The sequence below is a fragment of the Buteo buteo genome, chromosome 1 (genome assembly GCF_964188355.1).
Source record: "Buteo buteo chromosome 1, bButBut1.hap1.1, whole genome shotgun sequence".
Lineage (NCBI taxonomy): Eukaryota > Metazoa > Chordata > Aves > Accipitriformes > Accipitridae > Buteo > Buteo buteo.
The window spans coordinates 9644367-9668926 of NC_134171.1; the positions used below are offsets into that span (position 1 = coordinate 9644367).

At 36.9% G+C, this 24560-nt stretch overlaps 1 protein-coding gene across 1 annotated transcript in view; it reads right to left on the bottom strand.

Annotated features, from left to right (window-relative positions):
- Window positions 1–24560, bottom strand: part of POLN (DNA polymerase nu) — a 105389-nt gene that overhangs the window by 69149 nt on the left and 11680 nt on the right. The window contains exons 6-14 of the mRNA XM_075018876.1: window positions 23020–23177; window positions 16553–16621; window positions 14988–15048; window positions 14714–14778; window positions 13807–13890; window positions 13312–13401; window positions 10073–10129; window positions 9238–9291; window positions 9093–9158 (exon numbers count right to left, since the gene is read on the bottom strand). Of these exons, the coding sequence (XP_074874977.1) occupies window positions 9093–9158; window positions 9238–9291; window positions 10073–10129; window positions 13312–13401; window positions 13807–13890; window positions 14714–14778; window positions 14988–15048; window positions 16553–16621; window positions 23020–23177 (704 nt within the window). The remainder of the gene's footprint in view (window positions 1–9092; window positions 9159–9237; window positions 9292–10072; window positions 10130–13311; window positions 13402–13806; window positions 13891–14713; window positions 14779–14987; window positions 15049–16552; window positions 16622–23019; window positions 23178–24560) is intronic.

The following is a 24560-nucleotide window of genomic DNA, read 5'->3' on the forward strand; positions in this document are numbered from 1 at the left end:
GATAAGTGATTTTTAAAATAACAAAAAATATTTAATTTTACTAACTTATTGATTTGACATATTCTGTGACAAATTATTTTGTCAAATCATGGGTTCAGCCCATATGCTTCGTTATATACTGATAGATTACTAAGCTTTGCACAGCAAGCGAGTACGCATCTGTCAAAGAGACAAAGACTGCTTTTGTTTCCCATATATAAACTGACTAAATTCAATGACTTATTTAATTTCATTTTCCTGAAAGAAAATTATATTCAGAACATAAGCTCTGTTAAACTAATGTTCATTAACACGGGAGGCTACTAAACTCTGGGATGAACTCCAAGAAGATATGATTTAGTTTTGGTAAAAAAACAGTGCTAAGGCATAGAGAGAACAACGCTTTGTTGGAGCTAGTAAATATTGCACTAATTGAATATTAGCTCTATATTATAGCTTTCAAGTAAACAGTGTCAAGGGAATATTGCCCAAAGGTACAAATAATAGACCTTTAAACACATGAAAAATGACAAGATCTCCAGACTGGAGGAATGTACTTTCTAAAGAAAAGATGTAACAGTTGTTTTACAAAAGGGTAAAATTTAGCATCTCAAACAAGATTGTTTCACATACTGAGGAATTTACTGAGCATATGTTAGCAGGGAATTCCTCTTAAAAGGCTACAAAAGACTGTGAACAGGAGGCTCCTTGAAGGAGTTAAAGGAAACCTAAATAACCATTGTCTCTTTCTTCGCTCACAGTGAGGAAAGGACAATTCTTGATTTGATAGAAGTGGTCCTTAATTTTAAGTTCCTAAGAGCCACAGCGAGCAGATGATCATGCTAGTACAGGAGAACTAAGGACAATGAGGCCATGTGGGAGGCAGCAAGATGACCTCTGTCCTATTCTATCTTCAGTGCCCCTTATACAAACCACTGCTTTTTGTTGTTGTTGTTCCAAATCTGAGACAGTGCTTCCATCTTCAAAACCCTGGGTGAAATTTCCTGAGGTTTTATGAAAGGATTCTGTGGAAATAAAGAATGGGCAAATTTTCCACTCATTGACACAGAAAAAAAAAGAACTGTCAGCAGAGAAAGCTAAATGTAATAGGGATGTAGAACTACAGAGTTAATTTTCCTGAAATTCTTTGGGATGCCAACGACAAAGCTTTTGCAAATCAGTACTGTCTGAAAACTGGACCGTACAAGACATCTCTTTTACTGTACCTAAATTTTGATCTTGCCCTATAATCCATTCTCTTTTTATCATTCTTCATTTCCGTCTCCTCCATTTTTTATCTTGTCAGAACTCTCAGATTTTTTGAAGTAATTTTTGCTGAGATACAGAATGGGAGAAGAACTATGTACACTAGAAGAATGCTATATAGCAAAATAAACTATTTAAATACTTTTGTTATGTTAAAACATAGTGAAGCCCATGGTGAGATAAGAATTAAACTATATTTTATCCTTGCAAAAAGGAATTCAGACATTAGAGGGATATGCTAACACCTCTCACTTTTGAGAGCTTATAAAAGACAAGACATAATTTGTGTGCCTGTAATTTTTTTTTTAATCATCCTCTCAGAACATAAGTCTCCAAGCTTTGAGTATTTCCTAAAAGTGTATATCTAAAAATGCCACTAATGGAATACTTCATTATGAATAATAATAATAATAAAAAAAAATCTTCAAGCAGAATTTCTAAAATCTTAATCAACTCACAAGAGGTACCAACAGATAACTTCATAACAAATAGGCACACAAATATTTAAACTAATATAAAGATCATACATGCGTTTCTGCACATTGCTGAAGATTCAATCTGAGCAACTGTCTTACAGATGAGAACAGTGAAAATGAACTCAGTAGGACATGGGATCTGTTAAACGCCTCAGCACAGAGGTACAATGACTGTGACCACATTGAGACCTCAGGGGATGCTAGCATATGCCAATCTCAAGTATAAGAAAAGTGCTCATCCAGGAGTTGAAATGTGTATGGATAAACAGCGGAAAACAAAGATGGTGACAGACTACAAGTGAATAGCACTACTTGTTTCTTGTAACCAAAATACCATGCTAACATTGCTCTTAAAGTATTCTAAAATTACATGGAATCAGACTTAATGCAATTCCAAGAGACACAACATAGTGTATAGATTAACTTCTGTAACAGAATACTATAATTCATTTTAAAACACCATTTAATTTCTAAGGTAGTGAAAGCTATGTAGCTAAAAAACCACTTGTTTTGATCAAAGATGACACTAATTTTGTTTCTTGTTAGTTATGTGTTCCAGTCACGTTCATATTAGAGAAAAATAACCTGGCAGTAGCACTAGCTATATTCCAGCATGGATTTCTAAAACATGATCAGTGCGTAGTTTTGGCTTCTTCTACCTGCAGCATTCCCAAAACGCCACTAGCAAAGGCCATTCAAAGCATAAAATGAATCAGCATATAACCAACTACCTTAACAAAGCCCACTCAACAGCAGTAGGCACTCAAGTGCTGGCAATTTAATTTATACATAGTATCTTTGAATTTTAATGAAACAAGTGGAAGTATGCAGTGCCATCATCTTTCTAGCAAAGGAAAATTTTACAGGAACTTTTTTCCTCCCATTTCTACAAGTCTAAGCTTCTCTGAGGAGCTTTTTGCCAGCAACTAAAGGAGAGTGAAGGAGGAATTCAGCCTCCACAGTCAGTATTTCATAATGTGCTAAAAATACTTTAGCCAATATTATTCTGAGTTGTACAGAATCTTTCATTTTTGAGCTGTAATTTTAATTGCTCTCTATATTTCTGTGCTTATGTTTAGTTTGTAGAAGAAATAATGACAGACTCCCTATCTTATCTCACATAAATAAAATGCAAGCATTTTGTATGTTGATTACTGCATAGGAGCAGATTTATACTGGCTACACATTATCTTTCTTTAAATAACACACAGAACAATTATACATACAAAGATAATCCCAAATAAAAGTCGTATACATGATTGAACTGCTCTTATTACTACAGAATTACAGCCCAGATGATGCTTCAAGCTTTACTGAGCCAAATGGAAAACACTATGCTATAAAATGTAGTCCATGTATTGGATACACCACACTCACCAAGAGATTAACGAATATTTACAGATAAGGAGCATTACTACAGAGAATGCTAAAGACATGCATATATCACAGAAAAGGACACTATGTGTACTCAAGATGCTAGGAGAACAAAGTTCTGTGATGCAGAAACCTTATTTCTGCATTTGGATATTAAATCAACATGATGATGTTCTGAGGCATCAGGCATGAGTTAACACTCATACAACTGACTAACAGTGACTCTTCATACTGTAGTTGTCACACCAATAACTAAGAAAATCCTATTGTAATGTTAATGTAGTATAAATTTTCATCATGGATGCAACTGAACTAAAGTCTTGTCAACATGCTCATTCACTCATTTTTAAGTAAAAAATCATAAAACCAAAACTGTGATGAGTGAGGAAGAAAGAGAGGACATAGAGAATTTCTGTCTCCAACGTTGTAAATACAGTTTCTTTAAATGCCAAAGCCTTCACTGAAATATACTTCTAAAAAAATAAAGCAACGACAAAAGAGATTGTAAACCCATCAAAACTCTAAATACTCATAAAATGAGATACTATTTTAGTGCTACTAGTGCAGTCATAATCAGCATATGACTCGAGTATTGGAATAAATATACTGAAAAGAAACATGGCACAAAAATACGTTCTGAATGCAAGAGGTACTCTCAGAACACAGAACAACCATAACAAATGGAATGCACGCTCTGACTTTCTCTAACAGCATATCAGCTCATTTGAGTGATAGTTGTTTGCACTGACTAGAAAATATGACACTAAATTGCTTTGATGCAAAGGTCCAAGAAAATGCATAGGCATTCTCACTCCTATTAAGACAACCTACCATTATTTTAGCAAAGCCCACATCAGAGCATACTTACCTATAAATGATTTTGTTACCCTAGATGATGTTATAGAAGACTTTTGACAAGATGTTTTATATGAACCTGTAATGTCTGACTTGTCTCTACCCCCAGTGCTTTCCAATGAACATACTTTTAAAAAAAAAAAAAGAAAACACACTCAAGTAAGATCAAATGTAAGATCCATACTGTCTGTCCATTTTAAGTCAACATTCATTTCAGTAGGACAGTGTATGAAAACTAGTTTACAAAAGTTATATTCCTAATAGTGCAGTTTCAGAAGCAGCCAAGGCATTGGTTCATTTCTGGGAAAAAAAAAAGAAAAGAAAAAAATAAAAAAGGGAAGATGTGATCACATCCCTGCTCCCAGACTTGGTGTCTGGTTCCTTACGTTGCATCAGCTGTGCCAAAGCCTTCTAAAAGCTGTGAAGGAAAGGGACAGGGGAAAAACAGTACACTTCAAATTTGTACAGCAGCTCACCACTGCTGAAATACCTTGTGGATCCCGTTTGTGCTGGAATCCAATTGTGACTATAAACTTTCAGAAAGAGTATTGGTAGTATCACAGATGAGCCCATAGCCTTAATGAGGCCAGGGACAAAAATGCCTGAAATTGGAGAACTGTTACAATAGTTTTGATGGCATGATTCTGACAGTCCACCCTGCTTGGTGTGCGCATGTGGGTACGTTGAGGATGTAAAACCTATTGGGACAGCATTACAAAAGGGAGACAAACAGGCAGCATCTCATCCACGCTGTTCATAAGTGATCCCAAAACTATTCCAAAAGTACATTTGAGTTTTATCTCAGAGAGAATTAGTTCATTCACTCCAGAAGACAGCCCTGAAGGGAAGTAATACACTGTGGATAATCAGAAAAAGTGGTTTGCTAAGTTAATTGACAGAAAAGACTCATTTTTGATGGCAATTGTTCAGAGAGGTCTCTGCTTCAAGAGATTGTCTCTCCCATTAGAATGAAAACCAGATGGGTTATTTATTATTCATACTCCAAACACTATTAGTAACACACATTTTCTAATAAACAAGCATACAATTCTCTATCATGCATTCACTATCAGAAAATATTACTTACATCTGTTGGAGAGACTGAGGTATATTCAATATTTCAGGTTTTTTTATAGTCCTTCTTTGAGCACATTAACATTCCACACACCCTAATTAGTTTCTCTTTCAAATTACACTCTTGCTTTCTAAATTAAAGGCTAACATGCTTCTTTGACTGACAGGTTGAATTATTTTATTTCTTTGCCCTTTTTGGACAAGCTGGTAAAAGCATTTTTCCTGGGGAGAAATAGGAATGCTTTCTTTTTTTTTTTCACTTGGTCTAAGAAGGTAAAAAATTTCACTTAACTTCAGCATAACTTTTTGTTACTAAAAAGGAAGGAAATGCCCCCTGAAACCCACCACTTTATGCTTTTTAGTTTAATGATACAAACACCTTCTAAAGTATAGAAGCATATACTCATTAGTAGCATTTCAGTTGCCTCTGCTGCAGAAGGCTGGAGGAAAAAGACCTTAATACAGAATATCTGACTCTAGCACTGAAGTTTGCACCTTAAACCAAATTATAACATCCAATTATATGCAATCTTTATATGTCGAGTTAGGATTTCTCTCTGCTCATTCTGAAAGAGGCTTGATCTTAATTGGCTTTATGCCTTTCTACCTCTGTCATGACTTATTTTTGCTTTACAAGGTGAGAGGCTGAAAGTGGTATTTCAAGGTAGGTTTGGAGAACATAAACAAGTCTTTATGAATGTAATAAATATATTTAATAAGAAAGTTATCTATATGCAATATAATAAAGTATCCTAATGTAGACAAGACTAATATATTTATACAAAAATTAATTAAAAATAACATATTCAAATAATAAACCTAATTAACTTCCCCTAATAGTCAGAAGCAATCCATCATAGAGTGGAAAAAATAACTAGCCTATGGATATATGACAAAATAGTTTGACTGAAGAATTTCAAGGTTTATACATTTACTTTTAGGTTTCAGAAATGCAGATTCTCATGGAGTAGCAAACAGACAGTTACAATGCTATAGCAGGAGACTACAATATCAGATGTGTCCCTATTTAACAATGTACTATGTTATTATATAACACTTTGTTATTTGGGAAAAATGCATTAATTATTGAGCACACATATTGTAGCAGAAAACAAATGAGAAGAAAGGGAGTGCACAGTTAAACTAAAACAGATGTATACATGGAGAGATACGGAAGCAAAGTTCTACCAAGAAACCCCCTTTAAGTCGCTGCAACACAGAAGTCATAAAAATTCATGTGAATAAGCTTATCTATTGAGAGAAACCCACATAAAGCCAAAAATATACATCATCCTTACATCAGATGTGGATTTGTCTGAAAGATCACAGAAGAGTTTATCTGAAAAAGAAATCCTGCTCTCTACCTAATGTCTTGTCATTTCCCCTTAAAACTGAGTAAATCCCTCCTCTCTGAATTCTCACTTTATCTGATTTACACTTATCTTTTGCTTTAATCACTCCTTGAAGTGTTTTAAAACAAAGTTAAAAATAAACTACCTCAACAAATATTCAGCTAAAATTTGATATAACATCATAGTAACTTGTCATGGTTTAAACATCAGCCAGCAACCAAGCACCACGCAGCTGCTCACTCACTTCCCCCCCCACCCAGTGGGATGGGGGAGAGAATTGGAGAAAAAAAATCAAGTAAAACTTGCAGGTTGAGATGAGAACAGTTTAATAGAACAGAAAGGAAGAAACTAAGAATGCTAATAATAACACTAATAAAATGACAATAATAATAAAAGGATTGGAATATGCAGGTGATGCACAGTGCAATTGCTCACCATCCACCAACCGATGACCAGTTAGTTCCTGAGTGGCGATCCCCCCGCCCCCACTCCCCCCAATTTATATACTGGGCATGATGTCCCATGGTATGGAATACCCCTTTGGCCAGTTGGGGTCAGCTGCCCTGGCTGTGTCCCCTCCCAACTTCTTGTGCCCCTCCAGCCTTCTCACTGGCTGGGCATCAGAAGCTGAAAAATCCTTGACTTTAAACTAAACATTACTTAGCAACAACTGAAAACATCAGTGTGTTATCAACATTCTTCTCACACTGAACCCAAAACATAGCACTATACCAGCTACTAGGAAGACAATTAACTCTATCCCTGCCGAAACCAGGACATAGCTGCAAAAATATCTACAATATTTATGATTTCTGGCAAGAACCTTTCCAATCCTTTAACATTTAGTAAAGTGATTGGGCACTGCAGTATATATTCCATATCAATAAATGATTCAGAAACAGATGGTATAAGTTCCATAAACATTTTGCACAGAAAAAGCAATGTCAATGTTTTTCCTTATGAGGAAAAGCCAGCCGTAGGCAACCCTGGCTGCTAACTTTAGCAGCATTATTTTGGAGAAAAACAAGCTTTAAGAAAAGTAGATTTCATGTGTCATTTTTAGCATGATGGGCCAAAGGTCACCTTGTATTGTATGCGGTTGTTCAAGACAGCTGTCTGTTCAGCTCTGACTTGTAAAGGCCTGTGCATCCCATCAGAATATTTAGCAAACTGTGACCTTCATGATCATCTTTTCCATTCTCTCCCATCACTTTCCCCCATCTGGGTGCATGAGAAGCGGGAGCAGCAGTAACACTCCTCCATCCTATTGTTAATTCAGAATCCTAGACACTAGTTTTTCACTCAGCAAAAAGCACAAATGCTTCCTATAAATTGTTTGATGACAAATTGTATGGAAATATGTACCATGAGGGTAGGAAGATATAAATGAAATCTGAACTGTGAAGACTGGTAAAAGAAGAGCTAAGGAAGTCACCAGTATTGTGAGGATGAAAACCTCCCAGGACAGGTTTCTGCCAGAACTCTAAAAGTCACCATACCGGTCAGGACTTGCAAGGTGCCACATGAGCCCACCCATGCAAAGTGGTCACAACATAACTGCTGTCTAACCTCTCTACTCCTACATAGAGCTGTAGAAGACCACGGCCTTTCTCCTAAAACTTCAGAAAGCTTCTAATGACATTGGTACCCATGAAGCTTAAGGCTAGTATGAGGCATGGAGAGATAAACAGCACTCAAATTTGCATGGATAAGAACTGACAATACTTTTGGGCACAAGTTAAAAGGACAACAGCCTCATGGATTCCTTCTAGCCTTCATAAGCCAAGTCTCACTTCTGCATCTATTCCCCCTCTCCCACAGGGCCAGAGGTCAGGTCTTTGCTAAGAGAGGCCATGATTAAACCAAACAGAACATTTCCACAGGTAGGTAGTCACTACTTTTCTACTGCTATTCCCCCACCTATGCCTTGACTTGAGCCCCTGAAGCAGTCCTCCCATACCAGGTCCTGCACACTTATCCACGCAGCTACAGGCTGTGACAGAAGTGGAACGCAAAAGGTCTCACCAGTCCCTACAGTCAAAGGTCAGTATGTTTCCTAAACCCCAAGTAAAATGTTATAATAAAATACATTCAAATATGCCCTTAAAAATGCCACTTTGGCAAAAAAACCCCAAGTCTTTAGCAGTCCAGAAAGTAAAATAAAACACATTCCAGCCACAAGCACATACATAGAGATCATTATAGCCAAAGAAAAGAGAAGCAGCACAAAGAGCCCAAGTGTCACAGCCATACAAGCATCTGGCAAGACTTCCAAGCAACAGCATAGCCAGCTTAGCCCTTCGCTGCTATGAGACCTGAAGCCAAATTCTAGAAGAAAAGAGCTTCCTTTTTTTCCATAATCCCCAGGGTACCTTCCAGGGCTCACCAATCTTTTACAAGGAGTGATTCATGAACACCAGGAAGTCTAGAGGGTTCACGCATGGCTCACAATTCTACCCCTCTACTTCAGGTAAACTTCAGGTACTAATATTAAATTCTGATTCACAGATAACAGAAAATATTAATAAGACTAAATGTTCTAGAGTAAACCACCCATTTAATAAGCTTTTTCTGTCCACCATTTACATACAATATGGCAACTGCTAGACTTAGATGAAAACAACGTTTCGTGTGTTAAAAATACTACATATTTTATATAAACAATATTAATTTTTAATTCTAATTAAAACATAATTCTTCTAATAGGCTCACTTACTGGATGTTTGGCTGAAAGTCTGCCAGTCACAGTTCCTGTCTGATTCCATGTAGAGGAAATAAATCCCTGTAGTCAAGTAAAGTAAAAATCCTTTTATGATTTATTTGAAATAGCACATTTTACAGGCTACTTTTTATACTTCTACCTTTCTCATGCACATTTGTAGTCCATCCACATAAGTTGATTTCATCTTACGAACCTAAATTACATAAAAGTTTAAATAAACGCTTATTCATAAAAATAAGAGACTTTTCAAATTAAAGACCTTAATTTCCAAATGCATATTAACTTCTTTTGTAGACTTTTTTTAAAAGACACTTTTATCTTAGTAAGTAATGGATGTATACTCACTAATAGCTTGACCTATTCGCATAAATTAGCTAAGAGTTCAGTTATACCCTAAAGCCAGGTCTTTGCAGATACTAGTAAATGAACTACTGGAATTTATTCTTTTACATCTTATCCCCAGGTCAATAAACTACACAAAAAAGCCACACACACAAAACCGCCAACACTTTTTTTTTTTTTTTTTTTAAATCTTGGAAACTCATCCACTGAAAACCCAAACATTAAGTGTGAAAGCAGACTAACTAGGTCATTTTGGATTTTCAGGAGCCTTGTCACCTAAAAAACCCCATAACTAGTTATCTCCTTCACTTTCTGCAGAGTATTTCTTCAGAACTCAAAAAACCAATGTTTTGCCCTAAGAGTGTGCTTTATAGCACTAGACAAATTTAACAGTGAAGTTTTTCAATTGTTTTTGCAAGAGTTGTTTGCTAGCTATAACCTAACATACTGCAAAACAGAAGAACATTAAATCTAAAACTCTTAAGAATACCTACAACTTCAAAATTTAAATGAATATTTGAATGAACTTACATTAGAGCCAACTTTTTAAAATTTATTTAGCTGTGAATAGGTTATCTTTCTTGCTAACTTTGCTTCAGTGCAACTACATTATATGAAAAATATCAGCTCACCTGACGGTATTCTAAAATTATCTTAGGCAAAGGATGAAGATCTTGCAACTTATTTAGCTGCAAAATAAAGAATGTGAACTATTGGTATCCTTTTCTGTTAAGTAATATTATTTAACAATCTTACCAGAATAAGTTTTGGAGGAAGAAATTTTCTTGCCAAGCTAAATGGACAAAATACTGACTAAAGAATAAAGTCTTTCAAGCAATCTCACCCTAGGCCCAATGAAGCCTTCATTCTTTCCTGCTTTCAGCAGGAGGGCTGGAGATTACCCCTTCCTGTTTCATTTCCCTTCCTGTCCCAGACAGGGACAAAAAGACATGCAAACATAAAAACTTTTCCACAACAACTTTGAAAACATGGGCATGGGGGTGGGGGGGAAGGGTGTGCTTACTTATGGTCCTTTGTTTACTTTTTGTGCTAGACAGCATCAATGCGAGAGAGAACATGATAAAAGCATACAAAATAATACATATATACATATTTATACACACACACACCAAATCCAACAGGTAAATTTATCCTGTTCATCCCCTAATACAAGTTCCAGGACACCTTTAAGAAAAATTGAAATTGTCAAATCCAAAAGCAATAAATTAAAGCACATTTCCGATTACTTTGATTGTAAATTGCCATAACATTTTGTTAAGAAAAAGAATGACATCATTAAAATAGAGATTGGATATTTATAAGTACAACAAAAATATCCGGAACTACAACAGTTCAGGGTAAAAAATAGGTACAACTGTACCAGAATGGAGATTTAAAAGCATAAGTTTTTTTCTTGCTACCAGGGAGAGACAACATATTAAGATTAATTATCTAGTATTTATCTGTTGGAAGGTTTCAGCCTACCTTTCTCTAAATAACCGAGTCTCAGCAGTTGTTGGAAAGAGAGTACTGGACTAGATAAAAGCATTGCTTTGATTACTTGCAATAAATCTTATGTTCCCACAAAAAGATGACATGCACTCTTATTTCACTGATCCCTCCCATCTCCCAAGGCTCTCTGTCACTCTCCAAGATTACATATTTGATCTATGAAACCCCCTTCTCCTTGAGTAGTGTGTGATTTTTATGGTTATACTGTTGACATTACCTCAGAGACTGTATCTGGTAGTTCAGGCACTTGGCCCAAAAGTTGAATTTCCTCTTCCACACATGAGAAACAAATACTACCTTTCTATCTTTCCAAGAGGTGTTCATTCATCAGCAATGAGTTGTGTACTTTAATTTGACTCCCATGTAAACTAGGGCAGTACCATTGTGGCACCAAATCAGAAACTGGTGCAGCTACACAGAGGCTTCTTCTCTTCTAAGAGGGAATTCCATTACTATTATTATGTTAACAAAATTATCTATTGATGATCTGGACAAGGTGATCGAGTGTACCCTCAGTAAGCTTGTAGACGACACCAAGTTGGGTGGGAGTGTTCATCTGCTTGAGGGCAGAAAGGGTCTACAGAGGGATCTGGACGGCTGGATCAATGGGCCAAGGCCAGTCGTACGAGATTCAACACGGCCAAGCACCAGGTCCTGCACTTGGGTCACCGCAACCCCATGCCACACCACAGGCTTAGGGAAGAGTGGCTGGAAAGCTGCCCAGCAGAAAATGACCTGGGAGTGTTGGTCAGCAGCCAGCTGAGTATCAGCCTGCAGCGTGCCCAGGTGGCCAAGAAGGCCAACAGCATCCTGGCCTGCATCAGAAATCGTGTGGCCAGCAGGAGCAGGGGAGTGATTGTCCCTTTGTACTCAGCACTGGTGAGGCCGCATCTTGAATACCATGTTCAGTTTTGGGCCCCTCACTACAGGAAAGACATGGAGGTGCTGGAGCATATCCAAAGAAGAGTAACAGAGCTGGTGAAGGGTCTGGAGCACAAGTCCTATGAGGAGCAGCTGAGGGAACTGGGGCTGTTTATTCTGGAGAAAAGGAGGCTGAGACGAGACGTTATCGCTCTCTACAGCTACCTGAAAGGAGGTTGTAGGGAGGTGGGTGCTGGTCTCTTTTCCCAAGTAACAAGTGACAGGACAAGAGCAAACGGCCTCAAGTTGTGCCAGGGGAGGTTTAGATTGGATATTAGGAAAAAATTCTTCACCAAAAGGGTTGTCAAGCACTGAACAGGCTACCCAGGGAAGTGGTTGAGTTACCATCCCTGGAGGTATTTAAAAGACATGTAGATGTGGTGCTTAGGGACATGGTTTAGCGGTGGGCTTGGCAGTGTTAACAGTTGGACTTGATCTTAAATGTCTTTTCTAACCTAATGATTCTATGATTCTATGAAAAGGAAGGGGCATCCATATTTGCCTCAAGTTACCAAGAAGCCTGCAGTTTGGTCTTGACTTTGTCATTTTTAGACAAATGTTTTTGGCAGGTTTCTGCACTTGTGTGGGATCAGACATGAACGTCTGCATTGCTGAAAATTATCTGCTCCAACACTAACAGAAGAACTGGAGAAGCTTCATATGTGCAGTATTTATTGCACTGAATCTGAAGATACGTTTCATCTCTTGTACAGATGTATCAAAGTATCAAAACTCTTTGGTCATTATTGCTCTAAGGGAACAAGATTCTATCAAGATCTTGCAGATCTGACTCCAAATGCAACTGCTCTTACTGAAAAAAGCATCTCCACAGAGGGAAAAATAAAAAGCCTGAGGAAAATTCATGCATACAACAAGTAAAACACTGGACCATACAAAGAAAGTGACAACTCCCAATTCAAACCACAGGTATCAAATAATTTCCTACAGACCCGTTTAACTAGCATGAATGAATGAGTTAATGGTCCATAAAAGGATGACAACATGGTTTTACCCCAAATCTCCTGATGGCAAAGAGAAAGTCTGGGTTGCTATTTCCTTCACCAGCAGATTTTACATTAACATTCTTTTCTTTCACCAGTGGTCTCTTTCACCCAACCAGTCAGTCATACTGAGCTATCAAAATCTGACCAGTAAGAAAGTCTCCCTCCTTTGAGGAAGATGGCCATACATGCGTGCTGGTACTGAAGTTTTTAACCCTGGTTTATAGCTAAAGTTTAGCTTCAGTAGCTAGTTAGTTTCTCCCCATCACAGAGTGTAACCTTCATTTCTGGCATAAGAAAATGAAGTGTGATTAGTACAATACAAAAATAAATAAAGATTGTTAGGAAAACATTAGATAAATGACAATTTCACTGGAATATATCTTAGAAGTTTTGCTAAATCATGCAGATGTTTTTTAAACCCCTCCCCATCTCACCACAACTTCTGAGGTGGACACAAGTTGTTGTATTTCAGTTCTATGAACTTTCTCACACAAGGCATGCAGTTTTAACTTTTCAAATAGTACCTACAGTAAGAAAAAACACACGAGAGAAACGTTTCAGTGTTTCAAGTGCTGAAAACAGAAAGGAAAATTATTTGGTGCCTGAACTTAAGTCAAGAAAATGGATTTCAAGGAAAATACAGCATACTGTAGTAAAGAGAACTAACACAAAATTGAAAAGATCAAATCTTTATTTTTGAGCTATTAAGTAGTATTTTTACTAAAATCAAATGCATAATTTATATAAATACATTCAAATACAGATTATCCAACATTGCCAGATGTCCTCCATTACAATCAGAAAATAAGATAATTAATATCAAAGAAAAAGAATTCTGAAGTTTTAAGGACAATTTTATATGCTTCATAATACTTCTGTATCAATAACAATTTACAGAACTTACATAATAATACTAGTATAAATACTACCTCTCTGAGCTGACTACTGCTGGTCAAAAGGAATTGTTCTCCAGCAACTTGATGAGCTTCCTGTTCAAGCTCTTTGAGTCGCAACTATAAATCAGTACATCAGAATTATTCTGTTTACATCATTATTTTCTTAAATATCTGCTGCTTCCTAGGTTAATGAGTATATTGGACTTCTATTTAAAAATATGGTACTTGATAATGTGCAATCATTGCTGGCTATCAACATCTGGTTTAGCAGACTGCTTATATACTCTTTAATCTATGTCTCTTCATGACGTGGGAAAGGGATTTACTATACTAAAAAGTACCAAAATTTGTGGGAAAATAATTTAGGTTACTGAAGACTATAGAGATCTGTGAGAAAGACAGCTGTGCAAATTATTCTGGTAAATTAATAATCTGTCAGACCACTATTATTATCTAATCACTTTTTATGCCACAAAATAGGATTCTCTTGTAGCTATTTTTATCAATGGGGAAATGGCAAACTTAGAACTCTCAGAACACGTAAGTCTTAAAGACTGTTTTATTTTTAGAGAGATAGAAATATCTATCACTTGTCAGGAGGATGGTTACTGATAACTGTACATTCAGAAAGAGTCATTACAATTTTTACTCTACAACACATAACCCAAAAGGACCTGTGCATTTTGCAAAGCAATCTCATTTCTGTGGCAAGGCTAATGAAGCAAATGTCTCTTTTTTGCTTGCCTAAATAAACATGGAAGTATCCTAAAATGTAAGTATCACTAGTTATATTTATAATAATAAAAATACTAGAAACGCCAAACTGTTATGCAAACGTGACAAAACAAAGATTCCTCCTCTTTTTAATCACTTATCCTCAGTAAAAGCAGAAAGATGATGCTATAAAATTTCCAAAAGAAGAAATAAAGACAAAATTTACCCCCAGAATCTCTGATGTTTTTTTCAGTTCTTCTTTGTTCACATGTATTTTGTGTGTTTCCATCACTGTAAATACAATTATGTACTGAGAACACTTACAGTTGACAATTTCGATCTTACATGCTTCATAGACTGTAAAATGGAAACTTAGACTCACACAGCTGTTAAAAGGCTAAGATAACATTTATTATTCTGAGGTATAACATTCTACTTGAGCATAGTCAGCAGCTGTGTGGAAATAGTGAAGATTCTTATTTTGAACTGAACTTTCATACCTGCCAGAATTTTGATAAGTGGGAGCTCTAATGTGCAAAGTAATTTCCACAAACCTTGAACCTGTAAAGCAAGATACAAATAAATTCTTCAGTATCAGCCAATTTTAATCTTAAAACATATAGTAGTGTCATTATGTGGATCTATTTTCCAGTAAGCAGTATTTCACTTTCTGTATAATCCCTTTTCATATGGCAACACTGTTTGTGGAATGAAATACTACTTAGTGTGAATTACAGTATCTAAATACTGTAGCCCATTATCACTCCATTTTGTGGGGAATGGTAACACATTTTGTAATAGTAATCATTTTGTACAGGAATAGTAATAAAGAAATATACATATCTCACTTTTCTAAATGGTTTCTTTTTAGAGCAAGATCCATTATAACAGAACGTACAGTTATCCCTTTTTCTTTATTCACTTGAACAATTAAGCAACCATTCAGAATTCATAACTTTGTTTTCATTAGGAAGAAAATAAAAGATGATACAGGTATGTACCCAATTTAGTTACAATGAACAGGAAGTCTGTTTTTTCTCTAACCACTGAAGCAATCGGTCAGCAACACTTGTCTAAAAACTCCTCCAGTAGGCTGGCTCTCAGTGTTTCTGTGCATTTGGTATTTCTGTGCCTTTGGTGTTTCGCTGTTGCCTTCCTTCACAGATTGTTTCATCATACTGCTGGGCCACTTAGATATCCAGATCAATACAGCTCCATCAACTAATGGTCTAAGCCCTATACTTCCTACCATCAATTTCAAGGAAAACCCCTAGGATTCTATGATGTACCTTCTACCAGAACCTGAGCATACCCCTAAATTCTGACACTTTTCCAGGTATATGATTACAGGGAGAAAACAAACACACACAAAAAAACCCACTAAAAGACTTCTTAAGATGCATTCTGAACTGCAATAAGGGCTAAAATAGAATAAATTAGATCACTTGGAAGGGACCTACAACAATCATCTAGTCCAACTGCCTGACCACTTCAAAGCTGACCAAAAGTTAAAGCATGTTACGAAGGGCATTGTCCAAATGCCTCTTAAACACTGACAGGCTTGGGGCATCAACCACCTCTCTAGGAAGCCTGTTCCAGGGTTTGACTGGTGTTTGGCTAATACAACCTAGAGCAAAAGATATGCTGAGAGTTTTTGTACCCAAGGAATACATTGAAAAAACCCAGTGACACTCTGTTTTAACTCTGTTAACACTTTTTAGACTGTTTCATATAGCTTTAAAATGCCAAAAGAAAAGTTATAATATTCTGAACATTTCCTGTTCTTAAAATCTTCATTTAAATATTTGGTTAACTGTTGCAGAGGAAAAGCTTCTTCTAAAGATTAACCTTGAGACTAACCATTTCCTCCTTCTGGAAAAAATGGCAAATTTGATAGGCAACTTTATTTTAAATGTTGACCAGCACTGTAAACCAGTAAGGATCGAAGCCTTCTATTTAACTCAAGTAGAGATTCTGATTTGAATGAGAAGCACATCATTCACTCTCTTAAATTCATGACAATACTTCTGAAGTTACATCTGAGTAACTATTTTTTATATCTTACCTGTAAGTCATGAGCAAGGTCCATCATTACATTATAAAGCTTCTCCAAGTTCACACCTACATTTTGATACTGATATAAATAAATTTTAAAAAAAAAGTTTTAATGCTAACATAAAAATAGTCAGAATACTATCTATTTTAAAAGGGATTAAGCTATATCAAGATATTTTTCTGTATGTCTCCTACTATATTTAACATTTGAGTAATGTTCCTAGACCTCTGACAAGCAGAATTCATGAACAGAGCAGTACAGATCATGAATATTCAAGATTTTATGTGTTCCTTTATTTACATTTTCCACAGACCGAGTATGGAGAAATAGTATCACTAGACTGCCTTTGACTTGAAGTCAGAATTCTACTACTACTTGTAAACTGAGGAAAAATTCCTTCCAATTTTCTCTCTCCTATCAGTACTGCCACTCTTCTGTGCCTGAACTATTCAGTTCCTTCCCTTCTGTTCCAGCTGTGTTCTGCACAAAGCCATGCCACCTCATTCAGTTGGCTAGAAGACCATTTTGAAATGCATACAGACACTGAGAATATAATCCTTAGCTCCAAGAACATGGTCACTAAAAATAAACTTAATGTCAACCTATTAAATTTGTTTATCAGGCTAATACACAAAATGTAAACAATAAAATGCTGTTTTTCATTATTAAATTCCTGTGAGGAGAGATGGGAATGTGAAAAATGCTGCAGACGCACATTTTCTTTCTTGCAGCCTGTATCTTCAATGATGGCTGAACAATCAAAATTATGGAAGAAATTTACATCCAAGCCATTAAGTGCAAAAACACTAGCACTGTCCCATAAAATTCCTGGACCACAAACTATAGAACCTTGGACGGCATTCCAGAGGACTAAAGTTACGCACTTGCCTGTCCATGTACTCTTCCCTGATAATCACATACTGGTCTGTGTTGAAGGCAGGAAATCAGGTTACATGGAATTAAGTATGACATGTTATGATTGTTCTTAGTTTTTTACGTAAATTAGTGAAATTAAACTAAGGGTTATTTGTGTAAAAAGAGGCATTTACTCTGTGTTGATAAATACTTCTGAACTTGGCCACAATACTTCAAGACAGACATTAAGAAATGTCAGATAGGATAAAGAGGAGAACCAAAAATAATAGTAAGTTTAGAAAACATGACCTACAGAGAAAGAGATTAATCAGGTTTATTTAGTTTAGAATAATAAGTTGCAGGAGGAGAACATAGAAGTTTTTATAAAGAGAATCTTATATCAATTATTTTCATGTGCACTAGGTATAGAACAATTAGCTTAATGGAACCTGCTTAATCTGCAGACTACAAAATTTTTTCATGAAGTTAAGACTAGCATCTCCAAGGGACAGTCCAGGTTTTGATTGCTTTAAAAAGATGTTTTAACATTTTCATGTTTATCTCTAGATTGCAGATTTCATAGCTAACCACATACAAAAAAAAATTTATCCATTTTTAACACCATCTCCCCATCTCCTCCTAGTTTCATCAAATGACTCACAGTTCTAGTACTGCAGGATTTGCCAAATAGTACCACTGCATTCACTTTATCCACTGTCTTCATAATAATTTAGATAACTGCTAGTACAGTGCCGTTCAGTCTTTCCATCTCCATCTTAAATAACAACAAATATTTCCACATCCTTTTTATAAAGCAGCTGTTCCATCCTCTGACCTTTTAGAAGCCCACTGTGCCTTTCTTGAAACGCAGAGTCCAAAACTGAACAGTCTTCAAGACGTGGGTGCACCAAGGTTTTTTATGGCAAAAAAATCATGTTCCTTTTCTTGTTATCAATACCTTTCCTTATGGTGCCTATATTTTGTTGGCTCTTTGGCAGCTGCTACATATTGAACCAACATAAAACTGGCAACAATGATTCCAAGATCTCTTCTTAAATTGAAACTACTCTGCATGCATTACTTTCAATTTATGCTCGCTCAATTTAGTGAGATGCTCTAGAGTTCCATACCCTGAGCTCAGCATCTGACTATCCAAAAAGGTAGATGAGATTCATTTGACATAAGGCATTATTTTAAAGGGTAATTAAGATTTCTAAGAAAGATTCTAGTATAGTTCTGGTTTTATATAATAAATGGGAAGGAAAAAAGAAGAAAAAAAAACCCTGACAGGAAAGACTGATGAGAGAAGTCTGACAGGGAAAACCTTCATCAAACTCCATAAGACTATGGAATTTTGAGCAAGCAGAGAAACCCAGAATGGAAGATAAATATCCCAGAGAGAGTGCAGTACAGATTGCAGATTTCTGTCCACGATAGTTTGGGAAAAAAAAAAAGGCAACCAAAAAACAACAATAGCAAGAACTGCAGGATGCCTAAGCTTACTATTTTATGTTTGACAACGTGACTGTAATGTACATCACATGGAGGACTCATCAGAGCAGAGATCAGTTTTTAGGCCAACAGAACCCTAACCACTTTAGAAGATAATCTGTTAACACTCGCTCTTTCTTTCTCAATAGCCACATTGCTGAAGACTGACCTACATTTGGCTAAATACTTGGTGAACAGGGTATTCCAAGATAATTTCTGCTAAATTAATATGCATAGGCAGTGCTAAAAAGAAATTTAAAATCTGCTTCCCAAGTGAATTACATCCTTCTGTCAAGAACAGTAGAAAAGTTTTTTAAAAAAAGAATATATTGACAGGAAACCAAATAGCCGTGAAATCACATGGAAAGCTTCTCAATTGAAAAAGCACTGAGAAGGCTTCTTAGGCATCTTGTAGGCAATCTATCTTCAGGTTTATCATACACCCTATGTGTATTTTAAAGGAATCCTAATTATTCTACACTCACTTTATTATTTGCATTCCTATCTTGGAGCTGATGGAACACCAAGAGGGACTCTCATGCTATGAGCTGCAGAAGTCTCTCTGCTACAGACCTGCCGCTATTCTACAGGTTTCTTACCTTACTGCTCTCACAAAATACCTACAGTTGGGAGAAAAAATCTGCTCCAAAAGAAATATATTCCTCCGGGGCTTTTAATATGTCCAGCCAGAACAGTATTTCTTTTGAAGCAAAAGCAGGTAAGAATAATTAAAGTGATTGGGAAATCTTCAAAATCCTTCCTAAAGAAGGGTCTATATAGTCTAAATAGATCTCCAAATTAAGGATTTTTCTAAAAAAAAAAAAATAAATTCATATTGAAATTAACAGACAGAGGAGGATCTTCCTCTCTCTTCAGGGAGGTAAGGACCCTTCTGAGTTTGTGAAAAGGTATCTCTGGACACCTTTTTCCATCTGAACAGGGTCTTTTGCAGGAATTGCTCCCTGAGCTAGATGCTATTATCTCCTCCTTGTCTTCATGATGACTCTCAGAACCACCTCCCTGTGTTTCTAGGGAGTGAGGGTAGGCACAGACTGAGACACCAATACATCCAAACACTTGATCCTGTGTCCTGACAGTGAAAGTCAGCTGTAAATCAACAGGTAAACATAACCCATCCTCCAAACAGTGTATAAAAATCTGCCTTGTACACAAAACTCACAATTTTGGCCTACTGTTTGCAAAACAGCCCCATTATTTGAAGAAAAACAGAAGTCTGGAACCAAAGCATTACAGCAGATGCAGACTGACAAAAGCAATGCTTCCATTATTTGATCCAAACAGAACGCAGAAGGAATCCAAATTACTTGTTGCTGTACAAACACAACAGAACCAGAACTGACTGAAAATTAGTTTATATTAGGACAAATTGTAACACATTATTGCTACAGAGGCATGCATTCTGGTACACAGCTGGGAAAGAACCATCATGGGAACTTTATCATATCGGTCCAACTAATTTTAAGATAAGAGAATTGCTGAGCATAACAGAAGCGTGGGAGACACCTATTAGTTACAAGAAGTTATGTTTCATGCTAAAAACAGAATTACCCGAGTTTTGCAATAATCTTTGCTGCAGACGTATTTTCCTACCACATACCATAAAACAAAGGGGCACTAGTATTGCAGTCATTCAGAACACGCTTAAGCCTGGATCATAGTTCTTTTCATCTTGAAATGACCGTATGACTCAAGGTAACAGCAGATAAAACTGAACAGATTCCAGGTAATCAGATGTCTGTTAGTGGGAAGCATGTCCTGGCAAAGCCCCAGCAGCAGAGAAGAGGTAAAAGGGGTAATCAATTCCACTGACAGCCCATGCAGATTACCCATCTGCTCAAGGGCTATTAGCCTATACAACTCCAGCGTTGTTTGTGTTGGTCATTTGTGAGTAGACAATACGGACACCTACTGTACAGGCTTCCCCTTGGCCTACAGCAGACCTGAAGACTGCAAGACTGAGAAACAGTAGGCCCCTGAAGGTAGGATGCAGAGGGCTCTCTTCAAAGCTGAAGCATCTAGATCCACTGGTAGTCATCCTTCTTTTATAACAGTCTAGTCCTATCAGTGAGGACTTCCCTCTACCCCAGACAGATTAATTTAAGCAGGCCCATACTTCAGTGAAAAGCCATCAACCTGTCTCCAAGAAACCTCGTCCATACCCACTGGTTCTGGAACAAATGAGCTGTCTATGAAATACTACACTTTCAGCAACAGATAGCTTACTTGATCCCATTCTGGAGGTGGAAGTAAGCCCAATGACACGCTTCAACTGACACCAAGATTCCTCATCAGCAAATGCAGCAACGACAAGGCAGTACGATGTTTAGCACCTGTTTCTTTCAGCAAAGGTTTCAAGGTATATGGACTATGACCCCTTTTCCTGACCCTTTTGACACAGCATCAAATATACAGACAAGCCGCAAGTAGTGTATATTCTGTGCTAGAGAGGTGTGTGGGTGAGAGGTGGGCTACAGAATAAAATAGTAATCATTCTAAGTACTAGGCCAGATGGACAAGACTAGTACGATACCAAGGGAGCTTAATTGAAGTAGTGGGGCACAAGACATGATAGATCACCTGGCATGGATCCCTCTGGGAGTACAGACAACTGTTAGGAACCTACCAGTAAAGTCAGAGAATGAAGGCTGAAGAGAGAAATCTGGCAAAGAGCTAGGACTCTTAGGAAGAACTGGGACTCACTGAGCAAACAGAGAAGCCAAAAAGAAAGTGGGAGAGTCCAGGGAACAAATTAATTGCATAAGGAATGGAGGGGAATAATCACAGGATGTTAGAGGGAGCCATTAACCAGGACTTGGGTGAACAAGTCAGCATAAAGGCACTGGAGATGGTTTGGGCAAGGAAGCAAACTAGACCTGAAGTAGGACAGGAAGGAAATAAGACTTCAATATTTAACTCGGAGGTGGGAATCAGGATGACAAAATTGAGAAATGGTAACTAAGAATAAATATGATATATGAAGAACAAAAGACAGAGTCAAGCTAAGGAAAGAGAGAAGATTAGGGATGCTGACTCACAGGAGGGGATATCACATATAGAAATAACCAACAAGTTTATAGCTTCTGCCTGTTTGCCTGTCCATTCCCTACACTAACAGCTTAATTCATCAAGTAGCTTCTGAACAACTGCAGTTTACAGCTAGTGTTTTAAAGGAAACTGACTCTGGTTTTCTCAGAAATGTCTATGCTGATAGGTATGTGCTGATACTACTGACCTCTGCCCATGCTCTAAGCCCACTTGACATCTGTGGATTTGTATCCTAGAAGCCCTATTACAATTGCGCTACAATACTTGTGTCTGAACAAGCAAGGCCTCTGAAAAGTTAAAGGTTTCCAAAAAAGCCATCATTTAGGTTGCTGCACACCTATTTTTACCATTCAAACAACTTCTGAAGGTTGTGTCCAGAGTAGATCACCATGCCCCAAAATACAAATATCAAAATTTTGTAACATTCAGTAAATAAGTTTCAACTGACAGTAAGACATTTCTATAGTGCTGGGAATAACATCTCAAGAAGTTCATCAGACAGTCTCTCTTACTGAGAATAAAAATTCACAGGTTTTTTTATACACATGCTTGAAGATTCACATTTGACTCCCTAATGTTCCTCAGCCTATGATGTGGTATCCTTACCAGCTGTGAAATTCAGAAAAATTGCTTATAATAATTAACTAAATACAGGCTACAAGTTCACAGGAATTACAGAACAAGGCACTAGACATTTTGGAAAGGAAAGCTGGAAATCAGTTTGCAGGGAGGTGGAAAGAAAAAAGATCACATCATACATTAGATTCTACACAAAGATTACACGTTAATTAATATTGTTACTGAACTTCACAATTTTGAAGCACAATTTTTCAACTGTTCCTGGAGAATATGATCCCATCTTGGTAGAATGCAGTGAACCCTTCCCTTCTCCCCTTTCTTTAAAATTCAATTTCCAACAAGTAGTATTAATATAATCATTTTCTTCCATCAGAAAAGCATTATCTGTCTTTTTTTTTTGCAATATTTTGTAAGCAAAAGCAATTCTTTCATCATTTCCTTCCCCTTTTAACCCAACCAGAAACAATTTAAAACAAACTACTTACTGATGCATTTCTCAAAGTGTCTGTATCTGTATTTATTGTTCCCACAGAAAAAGGCTTTTCAAAATACTTCTGTATTAAACATTCAAAAGAAGGAACTGTGTCGCTGGGGTTTATCAGCCACGCTGCAATCCTTGGATCTAACACAACACTATCAGCAACTACAAAAATAAGTTATTTCTGACAATCAAAATATTTAAATTATCTCCCATGCTGAGAAATACCTCTAAAGTTTTGCCCATCTTTCCTGTAGATGCACATCATAAACAGACAAGCATTTACCCTATGAAAATGTTAAACATTGAATTCACAGCTATAACAAATGGTCATTATCATGACTACACAGGAGTAAGTTCAATACCGAATATTTTTGAACAGGGTTTTTTTGTGGGGTTTTTTTCCCCAAGTTTCAAAATGTAAGTAAATCTTTGATTCTTAAGATCGACTGTAAAGGCCTCTCTTATCACTGTAAAATTTCAAACTGAAGTTTTTCTTGTGAGTGTCTCCCTCTGGTACAGTTTTGTGGTTGCTATTAACTTGATTGATATCCACAAGATTGCTATTGGGGGTCAGGGGAGAGAAGATTTACTTCCTCACAATCAGACTTCTGAGATCTTTAATGTATATATGAATTCACATATGGGTACACAATGCATTGTTCCCCAAAATCAGAACCTTTTGTCCTATAGGATCATATGTGCTTACACTGCACTTTCTCTCATGTTCACATAGATACATAGGATGGAGCAAGCCTAGTGCTGGCTTTTTTCCCTCTTAACTACAGTCTCAACAAATGCACTGTAGTACTACAAAGAAGAGGAGAGAGAAACTAGTAACTAGAATGCTTTGTGATGTATTCAAAGATAGATCTAAGTATCCTCTTCAGTAACCCCCAAGTAAGCCCAAATGACAACCCACAGGTATATTTATAGAGAACTCCATGCTATGCAACCTTACAGGCTCAGTTACCTGGAAGCAAACTTTAATGTCCCTAACGCAAATAACAGCTGCAGGACTAAAGAGAACCAGGCTTGTTAACTTACACTGATATAACCGTTGCTGAAAAGAGCTTCATGTGTCTGCTCAACAGATGTTAGGGAAGGATGCATCTTGTCCCTGAATCAGCTTGAGCTCTGCTAGAGTGGCCAGATAACTGAAGGATACTTCCTCTGCATGGTCTCATACCAGGATTTTACGTAGCTTGCCATCCTTTTCTCTGAATGCAAACAGCTATTCACCTCAAAAACTAACAGATGCTAAGGAACAGCCTTGGAAATTGTCTCAAGTATACCCTCCTGATAGTACTACTAAGAGAGTCTTTCTGTGACTGGAAGGACAGTCTTAGCTTTGGAATCGTGCAGCTTAAGAAAGTATGTCAAACTGCATCCACTCCAAAACTACACTTTGGATGTGTCCACGGGATTTCCACTGCTCTTGCAGCAGGAAGTAATCCCTACAGGAAATAAATGAAACTTTGACAACTGTAATGGACATATTTGCCATGAACTCAAATGATGCACTGTGAAGAGGCAGACTAAGCAACT